Source organism: Eumetopias jubatus, unplaced genomic scaffold, assembly GCF_037043125.1.
Source record: "Eumetopias jubatus isolate StellerSeaLion01/CBP00866 unplaced genomic scaffold, mEumJub1_p1.0 scaffold_1, whole genome shotgun sequence".
In the NCBI taxonomy this organism is placed as follows: domain Eukaryota; kingdom Metazoa; phylum Chordata; class Mammalia; order Carnivora; family Otariidae; genus Eumetopias; species Eumetopias jubatus.
In genome coordinates this window covers 205,947,150-205,972,051 of record NW_028274807.1, presented here as the reverse complement: position 1 = coordinate 205,972,051, position 24,902 = coordinate 205,947,150, and the positions used below count along the sequence as shown (strand labels likewise).

The 24,902-nt window shown below is 54.9% G+C and overlaps 1 protein-coding gene across 1 annotated transcript; it reads left to right on the top strand.

Moving 5' to 3' along the window:
* The first annotated feature begins 2,277 nt into the window (after positions 1 to 2,277).
* Positions 2,278 to 4,808, top strand: KLF2 (KLF transcription factor 2). Its single transcript, XM_028087166.2, has 3 exons — positions 2,278 to 2,456; positions 2,702 to 3,524; positions 4,132 to 4,808. The coding sequence occupies exons 1-3, from the start codon at positions 2,382 to 2,384 to the stop codon at positions 4,305 to 4,307; spliced, it is 1,074 nt and encodes a 357-aa protein (XP_027942967.1). The 5' UTR covers positions 2,278 to 2,381; the 3' UTR covers positions 4,308 to 4,808.
* The last annotated feature ends 20,094 nt before the right edge of the window (positions 4,809 to 24,902 follow it).

Sequence of the window (24,902 nt, the reverse complement as noted above, 5' to 3'; positions counted from 1 at the left end):
GGGGAGGACCAGAGAGTCATATGCCTCGGGGACCAAACTTGGTTCCCTTCATCTTTCCCTCATTATCATATGGGGAAACGGAGGCCCAGGTAAATAAAGGCAGTGAGAAAAGCACACAGGTGGCTCATCTAACCAGAACCTGTAGAGGGCTCACGGGATGCCATCAGCACTTCACACACACACACACACACACACACACACACACACACACACACACACAGAGAGAGAGAGAGAGAGAGAGAGAGAGAGAAAGAGAGAGAGAGAGAGAAAGAGCCTGCATGACTCTTACAGTATCCCTGTGGGGCAAGGTACCATTATTATCTGTGTTTTACAGAAGAAACAAGCCCAGAGAGGCAAAGCCACTTGCCCAAGGTCACACAGCCAGTGGTCAGTGGCTGAGGCTGACGCTCAACCATCTCAGTGGCAGCGGCAGGAGGCATGTCTGAATTCAAGCTGAAGTCTCCCGAAGCCCAGGGATGCTGCAGAGGAGATCCCTGCCCCCTCCAGCACCTCTGGATCCCCATCGCCTGAACAACAGGGCTTATCAGGCCCACTAAGCCTGACCCACTGTTATGCCCATCACTCCGTAAAAAACCTTGTATGATGATGTGAACCAATGTTAAGTCCTTGAAACGCGCTCTCTCTCAGGGAAGCCCTCCAGGGAAACCGAGCCCCATGGGGCTCTGGGAGAGGCTGGTAGGCCTGGTGCCTTTACTGACTTGCATAAGTGTGTTTGCTGAATCCACAGCTGGATGAATCACAGGGAAGTGACGCACCCCTGAGGTTCCTTCCAGCTGGGAGGGTCCAGGACTGTGGACCCTAAAGGGGCCCCTTGGTGCCTGAGTGGTGCCAAGGCCACCCCCATGCAGTGGTGGTCCCGCTGCTGTCTGTGGCAAAGCCCTCCTGGCCCCAGAGAAGGTACCCAGATCAGGAGCTTCCTGAACCCCTCACCACCTGGCCACGGGACAGAGGAAGACTATGGATGCCTCCAGGCCCAGAACACAGGTTCTGGAGTCAAGAGACCAAGACTGGATACTGGCTCCAGGTTACACCATGAGATGCTCTCCCTCTAGGACTCATGTGGCTCCCCCTTTCTCCAGGTCTTGACTCATCCAGCACTGGGTGAGGTGAGGTTCAAATTTTCACCTGCCTCTCTCTCCCCCCTCACACTCACTCGCTTCCTATTACCCTCCCCACTGTATCTTGCACCCCCTGCTTTATGTTCCCAATATACTTGTTTATTTTACACCACCTAGGGGAAGCCCCCAAGAGCAGGGGGATTTGTCTGCCTGTTGGCTGCTGCGCTCCCAGTACCCACACAGGGCCAGCACACAGTAACAACGGTGGTGACAGTCCCTTGCTGGCAGGGCTGTGTTGTGTGTGACCCAGATGGTATATTCAAGATGCCCACCGGTCGGACAGGCCTGTTCCCTGTCCCCTGCTGCCACCCCCCACTCCCACCCAGTGCCGGGTCTATGTTGGAGTAGAGACTGTCATCCTTGTCTTCAGCCTCTTCGCTTATGCAAGTCAGTAAAGGCACCAGGCCTACCAGCCTCTCCCCCTGGAGGGCTTCCCTGAGAGAGAGCGCGTCTCAAGGACTTAACATTGGTTGACATCATCATACAAGGTTTTTTACAGAGTGATGGGCATTAACAGTGGGTCAGGCTTAGTGGGCCCCCAGAAAATGAGAGGCCCAGTCTCCCCACCCATTATGAATCCTGGGGACCCCAATCCCCGCTCCACCAGGGTTCCCGGGAACCCCACCCATCCATCTAGGATTCTGGGGACCCCTTTGAAATATGGGCCAATCTCGCCAAACATCAGGGGTTCCAGGAACCCCTGTGAGGCGTTGGGGACCATTCTCCCCATACATCGGGGATCCCCGGAGGCCCCGGGCCCCAGGGTTCCACTCAGAGTCCCGGGTCCCGGATGCCACCTCCGCTCCAGGTCCTCGAGCAGGCGGGAGCCCACGGGGCGCCCCGGGGATCCCTGGGCGTCACGCTGCTGTTGTGGAGCGCGTGTTGACGCGTCGCCGGGGAGACGAGCGGGGGCGGGCCCGGGATGGGGGGCGCGGCCTGGCCGTGCGCGAGGGGCCGGCCAGGCTGCACAGAGCCCTGGCGGCCGCAGTGGCCACGGCCGCCGCCGCCCGCCGGCTTATATACCGCGGCTAAATTTAGGCTGCGCCCGGAGCTCGTCCCCATCCGGGACGCGTTTCCGCCGCCGCCGCTTTGGCCCGGCCCCCGCGCGCGCCGCGCCTATAAGGCTTGGGCGGGCCCGGCCGCGGGCCGCAGAGCGTCCCCGCCCGCCCGCGCCCCGACCAGCCCGGCTCCGGGCAGCCACTCACCGGTGTCCCGAACCCGCGTCGGCCCCGGGTCCCAGCCATGGCGCTGAGCGAGCCCATCCTGCCGTCCTTCTCCACTTTCGCCAGTCCGTGCCGCGAGCGTGGCCTGCAGGAGGTGAGGGCGGCAGGGACATTGGGGGCGGCCGGGGCCGCGGGCGGCGGGGGCGGCTGGCTCAGGGTAGTAAAAAATGTGGGCCGCAGGGGTAGTAGAACGCCGGCGGCGGGGACAGCGGGCTCACTATTGTAAAACGAAGGCGGCGGGGACTGTGGGCTCAGGGTAATAGAACGCAGGCGGCGGCCGGCGATCCCCGAGACCCGCCGCGCGCTCACGCCCGCGCCCTATCGCTCTGTCACCCTCAGCGCTGGCCGCGCGCAGAGCCCGAGGCAGGCGGCACCGACGACGACCTCAACAGCGTGCTGGATTTCATCCTGTCCATGGGGCTGGACGGCCTTGGCGCTGAGGCCGCCCCCGAACCGCCGCCGCCCCCGCCGCCTGCGTTCTACTACCCCGAGCCCAGCGCACCGCCGCCTTACAGCGCCCCTGCGGGCGGCCTGGTGTCCGAGCTGCTGCGGCCCGAGCTGGACGTGCCGCCGGGGCCCGCGCTACACGGCCGCTTCCTGCTGGCGCCACCCGGCCGCCTGGTGAAGGCCGAGCCCCCCGAGGCGGACGGCGGCGGAGGCTACGGCTGTGCGCCCGGCCTGGCCCGCGGGCCGCGGGGCCTCAAGCGCGAGGGCGCCCCAGGTCCCGCAGCTGCGTGCATGAGAGGCCCCGGGGGCCGCCCCCCGCCGCCACCCGACACGCCGCCGCTCAGCCCCGACGGCCCCGGGCGCCTGCCTGCGCCCGGTCCGCGCGGCGCCTACCCGCCGCCCTTCGGCGGCCCCGGCTTCGGAGCGCCCGGGCCCGGCCTGCACTACCCGCCGCCCGCGCCCGCCGCCTTCGGTCTCTTCGACGACGCGGCCGCCGCCGCCGCAGCAGCAGCCGCTCTGGGCCTGGCGCCTCCCGCCGCCCGAGGTCTCCTCACGCCTCCCGCGTCGCCGCTGGAGCTGCTCGAAGCCAAGCCCAAGCGCGGCCGTCGTTCCTGGCCGCGCAAGCGCACCGCCACGCACACCTGCAGCTACGCGGGCTGCGGCAAGACCTACACCAAGAGCTCACACCTCAAGGCGCACTTGCGCACGCACACAGGTGGGCGGCGAGCGCGGGCCGGGGTCGGTGGCTGGGACTCGGGACGAGTGGCGCGCGCTTAGGAAACCCCCCCCCCGAGGGCGTGGCCCAGGAGATTGGGACGGAGTCGCACGCTTAGGACTCCACTGGGGGCGTGGCTCAAGAGCTTGGGGAGGGCGTGCGCGCTTAGGAACCTTGGGGGTACTCTGTATCAGAATGCTGGGGGAGGGACGCACGCTTAGCACCCTCCTGGGAGCGTGGCTCAGGGCTTTGGGGAGAGGGTGCGCGCGCTGAGGAAACCTAGGGGTGCGCTGGGTCTCAGAACGCTGGGGAGAGGATGCAAGCTTAGGACTCCCTTGGGGGCGTGGCTCGAAGCACTGGGGAGCCGAGAGTGCGCACTTTGGGCCCCCTGGGGGCGAGAATCGGGAGGTTCGAGAGCTAGGGGCGCGTGCCTAGGATCCTTAGAGGTCCAAAACGTAGGTCCCCCCGCAGCTTCCGGGCCCTGGTCAGGGGCAGGTTGCGCGCGCGCCCCCGGGCAGCCACGGTCGCGGGGAGCGTGTGCGTACCGGGGCCACAGGCCGAGTCCCTGGGAAGCAAACTGAGGCCCGCTCTCGCCCCCTCCCTGCAGGCGAGAAGCCCTACCACTGCAACTGGGACGGCTGCGGCTGGAAGTTCGCGCGCTCCGACGAACTCACGCGCCACTACCGCAAGCACACGGGCCACCGGCCCTTCCAGTGCCACCTGTGCGACCGTGCCTTCTCGCGCTCCGACCACCTGGCGCTGCACATGAAGCGGCACATGTAGCCCGGACGCCCCCCGCCCACCCGCGCGCGGCCGTGGCGGGTCCCACGCGCCGGGCGCGGCCCCCTCCCAAACTGTGACTGGTATTTATTGGGCCCAGAGGACCGGGCTGGGCACAGCGTGGCCTTTGAGGGGGCTCCCCCCCCCCACGACGCCGCCGCCGCCCCGGCCCCCATCAGAGACTGAAGGCCCCGGTGGGAGAAGACCACGATCCTCCTTGACGAGTTTTGTTTTCAAAATGGTGCAATAATTAAGTGTCGTCTTCCCCCCCACCGGGTCTACACTAGAGGATCGAGGCTTGATGCCTTGTGAGAAATACAGCCTTAATTTGTACTGTCTTCGACATTTTTTATAATATTGTACATAGTGACTGTGACAGATATTGTATTACTGTAAATAGGAAGACAGGTGGGCATTTTGGCTCCCTGGTTCATTTTTATAAGACTTGTTGTTGTTGTTTTTTTTTTTAATTAAAAAAAAAGTTTTGCATCTTTTGAAAAATCACAGCCCTGGTCTGACTGCTTGGAAGCTGGGGTGTAGGGTGGGCGTGGGGGGAAGGGGCAGTTTTGGTGGAGGAGGGCAGCCTGGCAGAGGAGGGGTGAAGTGTGCTCTGCCCCAGCCAGCACCCTGGGTTGCCAGCTGCAGCACCCAGCTGCCAGGAACCTGTGGGTTTTTCTATAAATTTAAACACTACATTTTAAGACTGAGGGAGAGTTATTTTAAGGTTGTTCCCTGAGCCATAAATTGCCTCTTTTTCCCCTGAGCTGGGGAAAGTGCTGGTCCCACTGACGTGGCCTCCTCTGGGCTGAAAAAAAAAAAAAAGCCTTACCTCTTTCTGGAAGCTTCTGAGGTTTCACCCAAAGTTCTGGAGTGTGCAGGCTCCCCCCACCCCTCACACACACTTGTTTTTTCTTTATTTCTTTTTTTTTTTTTTTTGAAGGGGGCAAAATGCTGAGCTTCTGACCTGCTTTGCCTTTTACTAGTCTTGCCTTTTAGCAGGAGATTTTGTAAGGGATGAGTTCCCCAACCTGTTAGAAAAAACGAATTTCATGTTTGAGGGCTATGTATGGTGGGTTCTCTTTTCCAGATGAGGAAACAGGCCCAGAAAGGTAGCTATGGAGTGGTGGCATTAGGATGCTAGCCTGGTCTGTCTGCCTCATGAGGGTCCCTGAACCCCACTAGAAGGATCAGGGGCTTTCTGCAGCAACCCATCTGTTGCTTGCACTGGAGTAAGGTTATGAGACCCATCCCTGCAGGTGCCCTGGTGTGAGGGAATCACATCAGAGCCCCTGCCTTGGTGGTTGGAGGTGGCCACTCCAGAAACCCACCTCATAATCGAGGGGAGACCCCTGCACTGCACCCCGAATGTCTCCGTCAGGCAAGGAGGTGCCTCTCCGTGGCAGGTTTCCCCTCATCTTCCCCCTTCTCAGGGCCCTGGGTGGGTAACCATGACTACCAACAATTGCACAAGTTGTTTCCAGAAAGTGAAAATAGCTTGTAAGCAGCGCCTATTTTAAAACACTCTCGCCCCATTGCGACAGAGGCTGGGATTTCCTCCCTCCCTCCATCCTTCCTCCCCCTGAAGACAGTCCTGGAAACAGCTGAGAGCGTTTGGTAATCCACAAAAAGCAGAAATGGGAGATGACAATCTGATTTGTCTTTCTCTAGCAAATAGCCTGGGCCAGGGGCCGCTGGTGATGAAGGTTGTGTGAGTGTATGAGCCTCCCGTACCCACTCTGCGGCTTTTACAAAAACTGTTCCAGAGCAGAGCTGAGCCGGGGCCCCAACGACTCCGTGGAAATTCTCTTCTTTGCTCACAGCTGATTCCGGCGGCACTGGGGGCAGAACAAAGACCCACAAAAGATTTAAAATAACCTTTTATAGGGTCTCCAGTCTTTCCGGTAGAGTTTAAACTTGCAGGTAAAGCCATTTTTCTGGCTTGCTCAAAAACACCTCGCAGGTTCCCCTGGGGGGAAGTTGAGTCCGATGAAAGGCCAGTTGTAACGGGACAGAAGCTGTTGAGCTTCTGTTTCCTGAGCGCCTCCAGCTGCTAGAACAAAGTGCCATGCTCCTGCAGGGCTGTGTGCTTCAGCCTGCACTGATTACCGCAGAAAGAGCCCTCATCTTTCTTTCTGTCCCTTTCTGAAAACCCAAATGTCAACCTTCATCAGGTATCTTCTGGATGCGTGCTTCTCAGCCAGGGGTGACCCGGACTGGAGACATTTTTGGTTGCCACAACTGGGGACCGGGGGTGCTGCTGGCATCCGGTGGGTGGAGGGCTCCGGTGCTGTTAAGCAGCTTATGATGTACATGGCAGCCCCCCCGGCACCCCCCCTCCGCCGCCCAGCACTCAGAGGATGAGCCCCAGATATCAGCAGTGCTGCGGGTGGAGGAACTGGCTCTCTGGTTCCTAAAAGAGCAGCATTCAATGCTTTTCTACGCAAGGAGGTGGCCCCGTCCCAGGACCAAGCTTTGATGGCAGATGTCACCCAAAGAGAAGTATGAATAAAAACCTCACCGCTGGGCCCCATCTCAGATCACCGTAAGAACACACCCAACCTCGACACTTTTCCTTTCCATAAAAAGTCCTGACATCCGTTTGACAAAATGGTAAATATCAAACAGAAAAACAACTTACCCTGCATTCTGCAACCCGATTCCAATCAGAGGCTGTTAGAGGGGGAGGGATTTCTGGTGAATGGTTGAATTGCTTTCACATGGCCGTGATGATCAGTGTATTCCCCCCCCTTTTTTTTCCAAGCAAGGTTAAAACCATTTTCCAAGCAAGGTTAAAACCATTTTTCCGTATTTTTCCCTCCATGATATGTTTTTATTACCATTTGAAATGGCTGCATAATATTCCATTAGACGTGCCAAAAGCTGCTTATGCAAACAAGTGCTGAGTATATATATATATGTATTTGGCCATATTTCAGATTGTCCTGGGGCGGGGGGTGAGTAAAGAGGTTGGAAGGGGTGAAGGTTTGGCAGGGACTTTAGGCATCACCAAAATGACCTCTCAAGAGTCACTCCAGAGATGGGGGGAGGGTCCAAGAGCTGTTTCTCTGCCAGAAGTTTCCTGTATGTCAGGGAGCCCCGGACACCCAGGCTGGTGACAGAATATGGTGTGAAGTAGAGGAAATGTGAGCTTTCAGAGGGTAAGGTGAGTCCCTGACTCAGCACCCTGCCCCATCGCGCGAAGCTGAGTTAGCACCCAGACCCAGCATCACCCTGGGGAGTCCCGAGGCAACAGGCCAGAGACGGCTCGTGAAAGCACCAGGGCCGGGTGGCTCCAGTGCTGAGCTGGAGGGTGCTGAGGACAGGGTTTCTCCACCTTCGCTCTGTCGACATCGGGGCCAGATGATGCTCTGTAGTGGTGGCTTCCCTGTGCATTCTGGGACATTGAGCGGCATCCCAGTCCCGCCTGCTCGACACCAGCAGCACCCATCCCCACAACTTGTGACAACCAAAAATGTCTCCAGACATTGCCAAATGTCCCTGGCGGGGGGGGGGGGGTGGAATTAACCCCAGATTGAGAACCACTGGGTTAGGGGTTCCATGACCACCTAAGAGACTTCATATCTATAATTTTTTTAAAGATTATTTATTTATTTGAGAGAGGGTGCAAGCAGGGGAAGGGGCAGAGGGGGAGAGAGAGAGAGAATCCTCAAGCAGACTCCCCACTGAGCTCACAGCCCGCACGGGGCTCGATCCCAGGACCCTGAGATCATGCCCTGAGCCGAAACCGAGAGCCGGCCACGCAACTGACTGAGTCACCCAGACGCCCCTTTGCATCTGCAATTTAATGACTCACTGAGGTCCTAAGATACTGCACACATTTAAATGCACCAGCTGAGGGAGAGAGGAGGTAACAGGATCAACCTGGTTTACATCAGCGAATGGATGGGGAATGTATTCTGCTGTGTAGTGTGAGCCTGGGACCTAAATCGATTTTTTTCCCCAAATAATTGACACAGGGTTTCTCTCCTTTGGCACCATTTGAGGCTGGATCCTCCTTTGCTGTTGGGAGTCGTGCTGTGCATGGGAGGGTGTTGAGCAGTACCCCTGGGCTCGACCTACCAGATGCCTGTAGCACCCCCAGCCCCTCAGTCATGACAACCAAAATGTCTCCGGACGTCCCCAAATGTCCCCTGGGGGAGGCAGTGCACAGAACCGCCTGCACTGAGAACCACTGCTTAGGCAAAACACTCCTCTCCCACCAAAGCCCCCATGTCTGCCTCGCAGGCCTGTTTCCTTATCTGGAAAGTGAAGATGCTGCCCCGAGGACAGAATGACAGAACGCAGGGGGAGGGCAGCGCCCAACACTGGGGTGTGGCCAGTGCCGCGAGTCTCCCTCTGGGGCCATCGGTCCTTGGATTTGAGGTCTGGATGAACCCCCACCCCATCTCTCTCAGAGTCCCTGTCTCTCCTGTCTCTTTTTCTTTCTCCCCACCTCCCCCCGCTCCCCCTTCTCTCTCTCCCATTCATTCATTCAGCAGATGCACCCAATACCTTGGCCCTGAGCTGAGTCCTGGGGAAGCAGCCGTGACTCAGAAGTGACTCAGCCTCAGGCGGGCACCTAGATCCAGTGTGAACAAGTTTATCGAATGACTAACCCAATGCTAACTTGAACTGAGCCACAAGGTCTAGGGCAGGTGCTTTCATCCCCGGCACCTTCCGCAAGTCCTCTCTTCCAACCCTCCACCAAACAGGGGTGGGAGCCGGAGGACAGCCACCCCAGTTTTCCAGATGCAGAAAGCGGGGCTCCTAGAGGGAAGGGCTAGCCTGGGCCCGTGGTGGGGCCGGGGCTCGAACCCCTGGCAGCCTGATGTCACAGCCCTTACCTGTGCCTCGAAATGTCTACATCCTGAAACACGTCAAGCTCGCAGGGTCTTCCTCCATGCCCCATGATCGTGGTTCCTGGAGGCCCCAGTAAATGTCAGGAAACACAGATATTTGGGGGAGCCTGGCTGGGTGAATGGGGTTCCCTGAGATGCTACAATATGAAGCAGAAGGAGGCCTGGGCAGGAAACAGTTCGCCAAAAAGTGAAACAGAGTTATCACGTGACCCAGCCATTCCGCTCCTGGCTGTAGACCCCAGCCCAAAGATTTAAAAACAGAGACTCAAACAGTTGCCCATATGCCCATGTTCCCAGCAGCAGGACCCATAACCAGCAAAAAGTGGAAACAACCCCAGGGTCCATCGACAGTTGAATGGATGAACACAGGTGGTCCGTCCATGCACTGGACTAGATAGGAGGCAGGGGGTGAGATTTCTGAGACAGATTCCGTGATGAGTGTTTTCAAGGCGTTTGTGCCCATTTTACAGGTGAGAAAATGGAGGTGTGGGGAGGCAAGACCACTGTCCATGTAATGGAGCTGAGCCTTGAAGCCCTGTCTGCCTGAAATGAAGGCTCCCCCCAACCCCCGGGATGCCTCTGCCGTGGGCAGTCACTGTGTGTCTCCAGGCCTCAGTTTCCCCACCTGAAAACAAGGGCGCTGGACCCATGGCTCCTCTACATAGACGCCATATTGGGGACAACTGTGTCTCCCCCATCAAATCAGATGGTGTCCTCCAGCAGCTTTCCATCATTTTAGAATAAATCCGAAGACTTCATTGTGGTCTGAGAGGCCCTAGCTCCTCCCTCCCTCCTCTCGTCTTGCTCCTGTGCGCTCACTCAGCCACACTGGCCTCCTTGCTGTCAGCCAAATACGCTCCCCTGGTCCTGCCTCAGGGCCTTTGCATTTGCGTCCCCCAGGCCCAGAATGCCGATTCACGTACTCTTCCTGTGGCCACTGGTAGCAACCTGGCCAAGCTGTCCTGGGGTCGTTTCTGTAGGCTTGAAGCCAGAAAGCAGATCCTCAGGTGGGAACAGGTGGCCATGGGACAAAAGGTTGGGGCCCTGGGTAACCATCCTTAGGCAGAGGTGGAAGAAGCTGGCTCTGGAGTCTCCATTCCCGGCACCTCGGCTTCCTGCTCTGTGCCTGCTGGCGAGTGGCCTCCTCACTGGCCCTCAGCACATCATTTCTGCTGCTGGCCTGTGAGCCCCTCAGAGGCATCAGCTCCTTGTCCTTGCAGAAAAGGAAACTGAGGCCCAGAGCATTTCCCAGAGTCACACACTGATGCTAGCTAGGACTCTTCTCAGGACTTCGCTGTGTGGGCCCTGAAGGCCAGGTTCAGTCCCATTTCGTGAGGGAGGCAGAGGGATGAGGCATATCGCAATGATCCATATTTCACCAATTTCAATTCTCTTTTTGGAAGAGAGGGAGGGTGAGGCGGAGTACATTTGTGGCCATTTGTGGCTCTGGGAATAAACAGATATACCCTTCAGTCCTGCCTCAGGGCCTTTGCACTTACTCTTTCCTCAGCTGGAAATTCTTTTCTTCCCATGGCCAGCAGCAATTGGACCTCCAGATGCTTGACTATCCAGCTGACCTCACCCACTCCCTGGGATGGAGGGAGGACCCAGGGCCCTCATCCTTCTGAACACATACTTAGTGACTTTCAAATGATTGGGCTCCTCTGGGCCTGACCACACATTTAGCCAACCACATGGAACTGGGGTGCAGATGGATTTCTTGATGGGCCAGGAGGTGAGGGACACATGAGGAGGCTCAGAGAGGGGACCACCTGCCCCAGATCACACAGCAAGAAAGGCCAGAGTTCTTCAGAGTTCCACCCCCAAATCCTTACCCAGACTCCCCAGGGCTGAGACCCAGTGACCACCCTGCGCCTCCCCACTGTCTCTCCCTTCCACAAATCCCAGGTCCTCAGCTGGGCCTTCTGGGCAGGCGCGACTGATTCAGCCTCATGGGACACGTACGTGTCCTGCCTCCAATGTTGGGGCTCACGGACTGACCCCTCCCCCGGGAGGGAGTGCGGGGGAGGGAGATGGCCGCATGTGGGGCTTCTGGGAAGGAGGAGGTGGTTCTGACTGGAATGCATGGAAAGAGGCAGGGATGAGCCAGAGCTGCAGGACTGAAGGGCAGTGGGGAGCCACAGAAGATTAAGGCAGGCAGTGACCACCATTTGTACCCTGCCCCTCATGTGCCATGACAGGCTTCCTCAGCCTTGACACACAGCAGGGAGAGGCCCCCCTTTCTCTTCTGACCGCTCACACCCTTCTCTGCTCTTCTCTTGGTTCCCTGAGCATTTTCCCCCCAGATTCCTGGGCGGGGGTCCCTGCTCCCTGGCTGGTTCTGACTGGGGGCTCTCTGGGGGCAGGGACCAAATCCAGGCTGGCACCAACCAAGGGAGCCACCTGCCCCACCCCCCAATCCTAGCCCCTTTAGACCAAGGATGATGGGACAGGGGTGGGGACAGAGGTCCTGCCAAGACCCTGGTCCCAGCCTGAGCACTTTCTCTGGCTCCATCTCCCCAGTCACCCCACTTTCTTCCTGGACACTCCTTCTTTTCTTTAGCTTTTCATTGTGGTAAAATGCACAGAACATAAAACTAACCATTGGAACCAATTTTGCGTCCAATTCAGTGGCATTAAGCACATTCACACTGTTGTGCAGCCATCCCCACCGTCCCTCTCCAGAACTTTCCCATCTTCCCAAACTGAAACTCCGTCCCCACGAAACACTGCCTCCCCCAGCCCTCCCCCAGCCCCCCACCCTCTACTTCCTGCTTCTCTGGCTGGGACCCCTGCAGGGACCTCCCATAAGAGGAATCACACAGTATTTGTCCTGAGTTCCCTTGGCCTAACGTCCTCCAGGTTCACCCATGTTGCAGCCTGCGGCAGAAGCCCCTTCCTGTTCAGGGCTGCGTAATACTCCACCGTACGGCTCGACCCCATTCTGCTTCTCCGTTCAGCCACTGCCGGACACTCAGGGGACTTCTGCCTCTGGGCGATTGTGAATAACGCTGCTGTGAACACAGGTGTGCAAACATCCCTTCAAGACCCTGCTTTCAGTGGTGTGGAGAGCTAGCCAGACCTGGAACTGCTGGATGCCCCTGTCTTCTCTGGCAAAGCTTTATTCACGGCCGCTCAGCAGCTCAGAAACGTTTTTCTCTCCTGAGCAGCTCAGCCAGGCGCCACTGGCCCCTGCAAACGTCCCAGCATGGTCGGATCTCAGTTCTTCACCAGCTCACTGCTAGGTCAGCCCCAGTTAGCACATACTGGGCCTCAGTTTCCTCCTCTGTGAAATGGCAGGAAGGCGAGCACAGCCAGTGGCCCAGCTTTGGGGCCACCCTACAAGTCAGGGTTTCGCGGCAGCCCGGTCTGTGCACAGACGCACAGCACCATCAGGAGCTGGACCGGCCTGCGGTCGAGGTGCCACTCACACCGGGCACGCCCGCCTGCCCGCCCGCTCATCCTGCAGGCTGCTCTGGGTACGGCCAGCACCCCGCCCCGCCAGGCCCCAAAGGCCCCAGGACGGCCTCCTCGAGGGGCAACACCAGACCCAGAGACCCTCCACTGGGCCAGGGCCTGCGCTTGGCCAGGACCCAGAAATCGAGGCCTTCACACAGGCCGACCCCATCGGCTCTCCTTCAGAGGCAGTGGGGGCCTCTCACTGGGACACGCTGGGTCCCTCGGCCCTTGGGAGCCACAAACACACGTCCCACGGGAGCTGGCCACACCACGAAGCCCCAACGGCACACGGCCTGCCAGGACTGGACTCTGTTTTAACCTAGAACAAAGTGAACGGGACATTCTCTGGACAAGCCTTTTTCCCCCCTCCCCCCGCCACCCTACACCAGCTCTTTTAAAACTTATTTTTAAGTACAAGGAGTCTATAAATCAACTAGCTATAACAGACATGTCTAGAACACTCCACCCAACAGGAGCGGAAATCATTCTTCTCAAGTGCACATGGAACATTCCCTGGGATAGGCCACAAAACCCACCTCAGTACATTGACAAGGTTTGAGATAATACAAAGCATGGTCTCTCTCTGACCACAGTGGAATGAAACTAGAAATCCAAAATAGGGAGAAATTTGGCAAACTCAGAAATGCATGGGAATTAAATAACAGTAATGCAGGAGAACCTGCTTGGAGCCTTAATGAGCAAATCGTGGCAGCTGGAGATTCGTTGGGGGGCCTGAGCTCCTGAGTGGAGTTCCATGTTGGTGGGGGGTGGGGTGGGGATCTGGGTCTTGCCCAAGGGCCTGGGTGTACCTGAGACTCATCTCATCTGCACACCTGGGGTGCCCACGAGATCTCTGGGTGTCCCCTGGAGACTTCCCGTGGTTCCTCTGGGGTCATAGTCCTGGAGCCTGCCCTGACTCCCACAGGCTACCCCCCCCAGCCCCCAAGAACAGCTCCTCATGGCTCCAAGGCTGGCAGTTCTGAGAGCCTGCCCCAGCCATCTGGACACACCCCTTCCTTGCTGGTTTAGAGCATGTTGGAAAGTCCTTCACTCAGCACTCCGGCCCTTTACAGGGAGCCACCTCCCTCCCTTAGCCTCTACTGCTCCCATGCACCCCCCACCTCCCATCCTAATCTCCAAGGTCAACCCACCCTACCCCCACTCACCCTCCCTCCTCCCCAAGTCCACATCCTTGCCAAGGAAGCCCCTCCCGTGAGTCCATGGGACAAACCTAGTCCACCCTTCAAGGCCCAGCTCAAGTGTCACCTCCACGGGGAAGCCTGCCTTGATTCCCTCAGCAGGAGCCCTGCCCACTGTCATGCGGGCCAATCTACCCAGGGTGGGGATGTCAGGACGGGTATCTGCCCCCCCCCATTCAACTGGGTCTGAGCAGCCAGTGGTGAGGGGTGTGCATGAGTGGGGGGCCCTGGCTGGGAAGGGGTCAGCACCATGAGCTGGTGAAGTGGCTTTGCTTCCTGGTACTCATAAAGCAAAACCCCAAATCCAGGGTTTCCTGGGATGACAGGATTTCCTACGGACTCCAAGAGAGGCCAAGAGGATGCTGGGTAGTATGCAGTGTGCAGTGCAGACAGGACTCGGAGTCTGTGGCCCAGGTTGATCCCCAGCTCTGGCACTCACCTCCCGGCCGTAGCCCTGGGCAACTGCCCGGTCCAGCTGAGCCACACTTCCCCCTGGGCCGGTCAGAAAAGCAAATCAGAGAGTCATTTCATGCCACATGGTGGGAGCTCAGCCTGGGCTGTCCCCTCCGCTCTGCCCTCCAGCATGGATGGAATCCCATCTGGAGGGCCACAGGCAGGGCCCAGGAGTTGTCACGCCTACAGCGCCCCAGGGACTGGCTTGGCCGTCTGCAGGCCACACTCTGAGACACACCGCTCTAAATTGTCACAGTCATTCAGGAAATAGTTCTGCGCCCGCCAACAGCAGATGCTGTTCTCAAGGCTGCCATCCTGCCTTCTCCGGCACATCCTGATTGTCCTCCACCTCAGTCACCCCTGATTTCAACCTTGACCCCAAGTTGGCCTTTTGGGGACTGTCCCAAGTCTAAAAGACACACTCCTCAGCCAAACCCTATGTCTGCGGCCTCCAGGTTCTATGATGTTCCAAAAGCAAGAAGGAATCCAGCCAGCCCCGTCCCTCCGCTTGGCTTGAAAACATGCCCAGAGACGCCAATCCTGACTCTCCAGGGCAGAATTCTCCACATTCCCGGTGTGTTTCCGTTGAACCCCAAACCTCAAACACATCCTGATGTCTCATTTCCTCACCGCGGCCCGGGGTGACAGGCCAGTGTGCCGGGGGCTCGTGGGTTCGCTTTGAGTCATACAGAGGTTTGTCGAAGGAAAGGTTTCTTATCTCAGACGTTGTTATATCAAGCACAGTCAGTTCCCACCAAACCTCTCTGCCTGCATGTGTGCGGGTCCCTGCAGGGGCCAGCTTTTCCCTGCCCACCAGGGTCTGGGCCTTGCGGGGACGAGGCAGGGGCTGGGGGCACTGGACAGGGCCAAGCTGGGCTCCTGAGTTCACCACTGTCCGCCTGTGGCTCTTGGTCTTCATCTCCTCTGCTGTCAAAAGGGGGCCTTAGCAGCCTCCCTGGCGGGGCTCCCTCTGAGGGCAGGGCCTGCACCAGGCCAGGCACACAGTAGGTGCTCAATGAAGGAATGGTGGCCTTTATTAAGAGAGTTAAGGCCGTTATTAAGAGACTGTGGAGCCTCAAAGGAGCAAGCCCACTCATTTTATTTATTTATTTACTTATTTTTATATTTATCTATTTGGGTGGGGGAAAGGGCAGAGGGAGAGGGAGAGAGAATCTCAAGCAGGCTCCAAGCTGAGCACGGAGCCTGATGCAGGACTCCATCTCACGACCCTGAGATCATGACCTGAGCCGAAATCAAGAGTCAGATGCTTAACCGACTGCGCCACGCAGGCGCGCCTCCCCCCCCCCCCACTCGTTCTATTTAATTCCGGGGTCTCCGGGACGTGGGAGTAGGGGAGGGGGACTGCCACATGTTGGGACGATCCCCATGTCCGAGGCAACTGCCCCACCCTGAGTGACTTCTGCTGGGGGAAGACTCTGAGGCTCCCAGTGGAAGCACACAGAGGGTGTCGGGACAGGTGACCTTGCACTGGTCCTTTCTCAGGTATGAGTGAGCCCCGCCTGGGTGCCTTTTTAAGTGGGGGGCGGGGGGCGGGGCGCTCCCGAAAGATCTCTGCCTGGAGGAAAAGTTTTGGCAATTGTCTTTCTTATTGTTGCTGCTATTGGCTTGCTCGTTTAAGAAACAGTCGGGATACTCATTGCAGCACTATCTGTGATAGCCAAAAAGTGTGGATACGTACACAAAATGGTCCCTCCACCCAGCGGAATCATGTTCAGCCATAAAAAGGAAGGAAGCCGCGACACGCGCTACGAGGTGGGTGGACCTGGAAAACATTGTGTTGAGTTAGAGACGCCAGACACAAGACCACATCGTGTGTGATCAGGTCCAGAACCGGCAGATCCACAGAGACAGACGCAGGCTGGGGGTCGACAGGGGCTGGGGGAAGGGGATGGGGAGTGACTGCGCGTGGGGGCGGGGTATCCTTTGCAGGGAGGAGAATGTTCTGGACCTGGAGGTGATGGTTGCACGACACCGAATGTACTAAGTGCCTCTTCACTGTACACTTTCCATGATTAGTTAATTTCATGTTCTGTATATTTCCACCTCAATAAAAACAAAAATTATTTTTAAAAGAAGAAAATGGGAATAGAGGTTTCAATTGTAAAATGCTGTCATTTAAAAAAAAATTCTTTGGTGACTATAAAATAGAATTTGGACCCAGTGTCTCTGTTCTTGATGGGTGAATGGAAAACAAGACGTCACTCACACACACACACACACACACACACACACACACACACACACACACACTGGAATATTCTTCAGCCTTAAAAAGGAAGGGAATTCTGACACCTGCTACAACATGGATGAACCTTGAGGACATTCTGCTGAGTGAAAGGAGCAGGCCACAAAAGACAAAGACTGCATGACCCTACTTAGATGAGGTCCCTAGAGTTGTCAGATTCACAGAAAGGATGGCAGGTGCCAGGGGCGGGGGAGGGATGGGGAAATCGTGTTGAATGGGGACAGTTTCAGTGTCACAAGATGAAGCGTTCTGGAGATGGAAGGCGGGGAGGGCTGCACAACGTGAATGTACTTAATACTGAGCACGGAGAAATGCGTAAGGGGGTACATTTTGTAGATGTGTATTTTACCACAGTTTTATAAATAAACAAATAACTAGATCGTGTTTGGAAAATCAGACATAAAAACAGACAACTGGACCTGGAGCCTCTCAGACTCCCAGGCGGTAACTCTACCTCTGCTTTGCTGACACGAACATCCACTCCTCTATTAACAACAGACAACAGACACGCAGAAAGGGTGAGTTCAAACCCCCTTTATCCATGTCATTAGGTAATACAGTATAGAACTCCACTAATGTGTGTAATTGGACATATGAGTGATGTTCAGAAAAACAACGGATTTTCCATCTTGCAGTTTAAAAAAATTCCTTGCAGCCCATGCATTTGTCAGCCTTAAGTCAAGATGGTAAAGAGCACCCCTAATATGGAGAGTGGGGGGATCAAAATAATGGTATGACCTTGACATTGTCATTGGATTCACAGAAGGGGCCATTCTTTACATAATTTCCTTTTCAACATGTCGACTCTAAAACTTATGGGGAGGGGCACCTGGGTGGCTCAGTCGTTAAGCGGCTGCCTTTGGCTCAGGTCATGATCCCGGGGTCCTGGGATCGAGCCCCTCATCAGGCCCCCTGCTCAGCGGGAAGCCTGCTTCTCCCTCTCCCACTCCCCTTGCTTGTGTTCCCTCTCTCGCTGTGTCTCTCTCTGTCAAATAAATAAATAAAATCTTAAAAAAAATAGATAAATAAAACTTATGGGGAAACAGGGAGGGGACCTCTGGTTTAATGGTGTTGCGAACAATGTAGCATTTCATTTTTATTCTTCTAAGTAATGCCACCCGCACCCCAGAGAAAGAAATCAAAAACTGGCCCTCATAAAAAAATAAACTCAGCTGGAGCTCCATAAGGGCAGAGAAAATGTCTGGCTCCCTGCTGCCTCCCCAGTCCCCAGCTCAGGCCCTAGATCTGGCGTGGCAAACTGTAGCCTGAGGGCCAAACCTGGCCCCCCAAATGTTTTTGTAAATAAAGTTTTATTGGCAGGCAGCCACGTGCAATCATTGGCATATATCCTCGGGCCGCTTTTGTGCTACAATCGCAGACTTGGGTGATTGCAACAGAAACCACTGGGCCCTAGAGGCCAAAAATATTTACTATCTGGCCCCTTACGAAAAGTCTACTGACCCCGGGTCTAGAACAATGTGATGGTAAACACTGGCTGAATTAAATCTGATTCAAAGGACATTGGTTGCGGGTAGCATCTCCTGTTTCTGGAAACACAACTGCATTTGAGGGTGTCTGGTTTTTGAAGAAATGCAGCAGATCTACCTGGTAGGGAGGCTCCTAAGAGAAAGTTACAAATGATGCCCAGCAAGAGAGCGCCCCGGGCCCCCGGGCCTAGACAGAGTGGTCAGTCCCAGACTCTCAGGTAATGGTTGGGATGGGGCTCAGTGCGAACGGACTCTGCATCCTTCAACTGACTCTAAGTGGGAAGAATTTTCTAGATTGAGTTTCACAGCTGCCGCAGGCCCTCCATGAAGGCCAAGTGAGGAGTCTCCGGGCTTGACTTAAACCTTTAATTGATGCCTTGCCGGAGTCTCTGGTCTGTCCGGGGTCCCTGAGTCCCCCCACCAAGAAAGTCCACAGCAGCACGGGGGACCAACAGCCTGTTTCGTGGGGAGGCAATCTGCCATTGCCTGATGGAAAATTCCTGCTTGTTTGCTCAACCAAGAAAAAAATGTAGTTCAGACAATACACGTGGCACCACCCTAGGAATTGGGGTGTCGTGTCAGCAAGACAGTGTGAGCAACAACAGGGTTCTGAGTGGTTGGTCAGATGTGAGAGAGGCAGCTGAAGACAGAAAATTTGCTGCTGGAAATGTGACAAATGTCCTAAAGATGAAGTATCAGAAAATGCCCCACGCAGGGCTTCTTCCCACGCTGGTACACAAGGGCCTGGGGGACAGAGAGACGTCCCCAAGGGGCAGGATGTGCTCCATGTCTAAAAGGAGTCCCCCAGATCAGTCTCCTGTCGCCTCCTCTGTTAAATGAACCACCTTTCTTGGCCCACTCCCTGCTTGAGAGAGAGAGAGAGAGAGAGAGGGCAACTCAAGAAAGGGGCATGGAAAATGGAAAATGATAGGACGTTCCCCCTGCGGGCCAGTTGGGGGCAGGTGGCCAGGCTGGCTGGGGTAAGCCACGAGGGTCAGAGGACCATGGTACAGGTGAGGGCTCTGTGGTCTCAAACGTATGTCCGCGAAGAACCAGCACCTTCCTCTAGAAGGCTGGGGATCCCCGGAATCCTTCCTGGGCTGGAAGGGATCTGCTCTGTGGGAATGTCTTGGTCAAGGGCCTGAAGAGCCACCCCATCGCGGGAGCTTTCTATGCACGCATGCCAAGCCATTTCCAGTAAGGCTCCTTGTCGGCTATAAAAATAACCCCCGGTGAGGTGGTGACAAGCCCATGATTCAGTCCAGCCATGCCACACAAGGGCAGTGGCATCTGTCCCCCTCAGGCAGAAAGTCCCCTGGCCAAGCCTCTGAATGAAAGGTAGCACTTGGTTTCGGACATAAGCACCATTTGCCCGGATGTCGGCTGATGATGGACTTGCTCTACACAAGGTACTCGGTCCACTCGAGCCCCCATCTCCCCATAGACCTCCATGCAGTCTCAGGGAAAGTTCGCAGCAGCTCCGGGCCTCCCGTCTCCCCGCTACCCCATACCGATCAATGTCCGTTAGACTCTCATCATAGGCGACAGTGCGGTAGCTTACTAGTTAGGATAGACAGCGTCCCCTCTCCACATGTTCCTGCGTAATAGAACTAGAAAACCTAAGCCCTGCTCTCAAAGTGCAAAGCAATCACTATCATAGCAACCCCAGCCTCAGTAATAACCCTCCGAATCAGTAATAACAAAACCAGCTACTGCTGGTTGGGGGGTGGGGGGAAATGGGGAGTTGTTCCATGGGTATGAAGTTTCAGTTTTGCAAGATGAAAATGTTCTAGAGAACTGTTGCACAACAATGAGGAGGTAGTCAACACTCCTGAGTCGTACACTAAAAATGGTTGAGATGCTAGGTTTTGTTAGGTGGGGCTGGGGTATTTTTTTTCTTTTTTTTTAACCACAATTAGCTAGATAACAAAACAACTAGTACTACAGTTCTTTCCACCTTGAGCATCTAGAATGTGCTGGGAACTCAGCTATGGATTCTCACAACAGCCCTGAGAGAGAGAGTTACTATCTTCACCTTACGGAGGAGGAGAAATGGTTCCAAGGGATGAAGTGGGAGCCCCCAGATCTGTCAAGTGCGGAGCTGGATTTACACCAAGTCGGTCTGACTCAAGGCGGTGTCCTTCCCCAGCGTGCCCAGGGGCCCTTCATACCGCTGTGTCTTCCCTGGTCTCCCCCAGGGGAAGAGGAGCCATAGGTCCTCTTATCCTAGGATCTAGAACCGGAAAGGAATCGGGAGTTCCCGTCTACCATGCTGTTCCCTTAGAACCAGGATCCTCACTTCCCTTACAAAGCGTGTTTACAGTTGAACAATGGCTACATCTCATCTTGGGTCTTTTTTTGGCTCTTGGAATGGAAACTCTGCCCTTTGTCTTTAGTACAAAGAAACGACACTCACTGCAGACCACTATCTCAAAAGTCCTTACGCTCTGGTCCTCGGAAAGGGTCTCTACCCCTGGGTTGAAGGTCAGCGTAGGAAAACCATCACCAGGTCACAGAATTGCTCATTTATGCAACTTGGGTTTCTTGTAATGTATTGGATTTTTTTAAGTTTATATTAAAAGATGCATACTATATTATTGATCTATATTATCGATACGATGTATTGATATTGATATGTCATATATACTACATGTCATAAGAGTGTTATTATATAATAGTCTATTATGTCAGGCCAGTAATTATATAATAATAATACTATTATATATAGTATTTATATATAAATATATAATAGTGTATACGCTCACGTGCACACACACACACACACACACACACACACACACAGTTATTTAAGCTAGTATTTCCCCCTTAGCTTTCAAATGATTATCAAGCATGGAAAAATATTTTTTCAATTTTTTTTAATGCATGGAAAAATATTTTTATTGACATACATTTGACATGTAACATCGTGTAAATTTGTACATTGTATAAATGTAAGGTGTACATGTTAATTTGATACACTTACATATTATGATCCCCATGGTAGCAATACATAGCACCTCTCTCACATGACTTAACTGTAATTTGCTTTTAGTGGTTGGGATAATTAAGTTCTAGTCTCTTAGCAAGTTTGGTGATCATAATACAACACTGTTGTCTATATGTGCACAAAATATTTTACGTAAAGATGAGACTAAGGGGATGATTTCTATTTTCCTCTTTTATGTTACTCGAAATCCTAAAATATGTGCCTTTCTGGAGACTTGAATAATTTTCAGACTTTTAAAGCGAGGAAGGTCCTCCACTGGTGGTCCAGCCCCAACTCCTCGGGCAAACGAGGAAGGTAGCTTGTTCAAGGTCATGAAGCAAAGTTGCACACAGACAGCCGCCAGAAAGCAAATCAAAGAGATATTTAAAAACCCACTAAACATAAACACAACGCGAGCCATGCAAGCCCACATCACGTAATTTCTTTGGAATAAGCTGGTGATAAAGATCACATTTCCCTTTATGTTTTTTCCAACAACAGCTCATGATACAATTTGTACGGCTCCTGGTAACTTTTACTGGGGAAAATTTGGGGGAAAAAAAACAAAACAAAACAAAACAAAACAAAAAGACCCATGTTTCAAAGGAACCAGATCTGATAAGGGGGCAGAAATATTTAGTCCATTATTTCAAGAGGCAGGTTCTTTGTTTCTCGGATGCTTCCTGTTTTAAAAATAGCTTTCCACAACTGTTCCAGGACTAGGATGTCCTTTTAAATGAAACTGGCTTTGAAGATGCAATTCCGTTTACTTGGAGCAAGTTGCAGAATATCAATCAGCCTTTTGCAAAAGGTTGCTCCGACCAGGTATCCTGGGCCCTCGGGTTCTGGTCCCGCTGCAGCCGGAGCTGGGGAGCTGGGTCCCTCGCGCACGAGGAGGTTTCGGGGAAGTAGCTGCTACAGGTGGGAGCCGTGGGGGGTGGGGGGGGCATGTCCTAAGGGGACAAAGGCTTCCAGCCATCGGGTAGCACATCAGTGATGTCACCAAATCAAACGTCGCCGCTTATGTGCAGGATATGACTAAAGGGAAGGAGGGTGTGACTCTGAGCGCTAGGTGTGATCACGGCCTGGCGGCTGAGAAGGTGCGCACCTTTCTGAGTGATGTGTACTTGAACGCAGAAAGATGGAAGGACACGGGACAGAACCGCCTCACAGCCTGCCCGCAGAGGGACCGGCGAAGGGAAGGCGGCAGAATGCAGCGGAGAGCTGACAGTGTGCGATGTTGTGTCGGGGGTGGGGCGGGGGGGGCTTCATGGTTCTCTTCTCGTGGCTATTATGTTTGGAGATTGTCATAATCACTGCTTTCAACCTGGACACTGTGTTTTTCAGGAAAGGCTGTGCGTGCTCCCTGCCAAGGAAGAGGCGGACAGAGCCTGTGGGAGTGCGGATGGATCGGCGGACTCGAGGCTGATTCTTTGCACAGCAGATGAGTGTGTTTGTCTGTGTGGGGGTCTCCCTGAGCGTGTGTATGAGGCTGGGGAAAAAGGAAACAGGATTTAAAACTGGCTCGTGACCTTTGCGGGTGGGGGACGTGGGAGGGGAGGTAGTCTGGGAACCACTGAGAATGGACTGGAAACGTCATGGACACCCTCCGAAAAAATAAATAAATAAAACAAGAAAAATCCACAAACGTATTATCCTCAAGGGGTCGAGGGTCCCCTAAAGCCCACCGCCCCCGCCCTGGGGAAGAACTAATTCAGTGCGCGGCCCTCCATTTCTAAGACATAAGGAGACTCTTTCTGTACCTTTTCTTGGTGCACTGCATACATAAAAAAGCAGCAGGCAAGAAAGAAAAAGCAAACCCTTCCTAAGGCCAGCAAAATGCTGAGCCACTACCCCTCTGGGGCTTTGGGGCTCTGGGCAAACGAGTACAGACATTGAGCCTCGGTCTTCCCATTAGGAAAATGCGCTATCACCCTGCCCACCTCGCCTGCAAGGTTGCTCTGAGGCTGGAACAAAAGGATGGAGGTTGAACCACCAAAAAAGACGGTGAGGTTTTCACCTCATGCTCAAGTGCGGAGCCGTGAGCACCTTGGGGAGCGGTGACACAGTGACTTCCCCCAGGGGACACACGACGGTCCCACCTCAGGGGGAGGAAGGAATCGCCTCTGGACACGTTCTTGAAGCTGCTCGCTCTTCCAGAGAGGATTAGGGGCCCGTCAGAGCTCAGGACGCCCGCAGGCTTCGCGAGAGGTCCCAGGCCCATGTCACCGCTAATGACCGAGAAGTGAGGCCGTCTCATGGGCACCAGGGGACCCCGCGCCCTCCGGGGTCTCGGGGACCTCCTGTCCATAACCTGGAAAAGGGAGATTTCCAAGGGCCCTGACTGTCCGGGGCGCCCTCCACATTCCCTGCCCCTGGCGTAAAGCCGCGATTCACGGTGTCCTCTCAGCCGCACGGGTTATCACCCTGAGAGGGGCTCGTGTCACAGAATACTTGCATCCGAAAAGCTGCCTTCAAAAGTCCATCCTTCTCAGAGGATTGTTAACATCAGCAGAGACAAATGGCGTTGATGATGGGGACCCACGTCACCTCTGTGCTCTGCCCCCACCCGTCACCCCAAAGTCCCAGCAGGAGGAAAACGCCAGACAAGCCAAACCCAGGGCCATGCTGGGAGACACCTGCCCAGCCCCCTCCACACTGTCACGGTCAGCAAAAAGCAAGCAAGCCTGAGAAACCACCTCCGGCCAGAGGAGCCTAAGAAGGCGAGACAACTATATATACAGCAGGGTCCTGAGACAAAAAAAGGTAAAAACACTGAATAAAGGGTGACCTTAAATAATGACTTCTCCATATTGGTTCATGAATTCTAACAAACGTACCGTATTAACGTTAAGCTGTTAAACACAGGGGAAATTATGCGGGATTTGTGGGAACCCCCTTGTATTATCTTTGTGATTTTTTTCCCGCAAATCTGAAACTGCGTCTAAAAACGTAAAGTTCATTAAAATGTAAAAACGAGTTCGTAAATGCCTGTCTCAGGGTGATTCCCTGGCTGCGACGAAGCCCATGGAGTCAGCATGCAGGGGGTGGCGGCAAGCAGCCCGCCTTGGCTGCGGAAGGGGAGCAGCCAGAGACCTTGGCCCAGAGGCACAGAACAAACACTGAAGAGCTTTCCCAAAGGAGGGTCTCAGAATCCAGCCCCACCACAAGGGGCTGGGGCTCTGTCCCCTGAGACTCCCATCAAGGCGGATCCTGACGGGGAACACTCTGGGCCTATTTAGTCCTGGCGACCCCGTCTCATCCCCTTCCAAACCGGTCTGGGGGTCGGAGGCTCTCTGCCGCCTTTCCGTTCCGGGGCTGTGCTCAGGCTGCTCGGATTCGAAAGATTTATCATCTCTATTGGAGAGGAGTTGGCTTGGGGATGTCCCGTCTCCCTGGGGACAGTAAGACGCAAAGCTGGGGGCAGATCTGCAATGTCCTCGGCAACTCCTGAGGTTGTCCCCACAGTTATGCCCAAGCTTCTGGAATGTTCTAGGGGAATTCAGCTGCATCCTAGTGGAAAACTCTCCCTCCTCCCGGTTCTGACTGCGGGTTTCATAGGAGGCCTTGCCCCCTATGTAGACCAGGCCTCAGGGAATGGTGCAGGAATCTTTCTTCAAACTGCAGGGCCCTGACAAAGGGCCACCTGCTCTAGTGACAGTGAGGTTACAACCAACCATTTCAGAAACATTCTGCATCCTGGGGTGCCAGGGTGACTCCTAGAAACTTCCCAAATTGGCTCTGTGGCCCTAGAAGCCACTCAAATGCTTAGGATTGAAACAAGAATATTCCACCTGGTTTTCTGCCCACTGTGGGGCTGGTTCACCTGACACCCATGTGAATGTTAATGCAAGGAAAATAGTATTTAAATGAACGGGGGGAAAAAAGA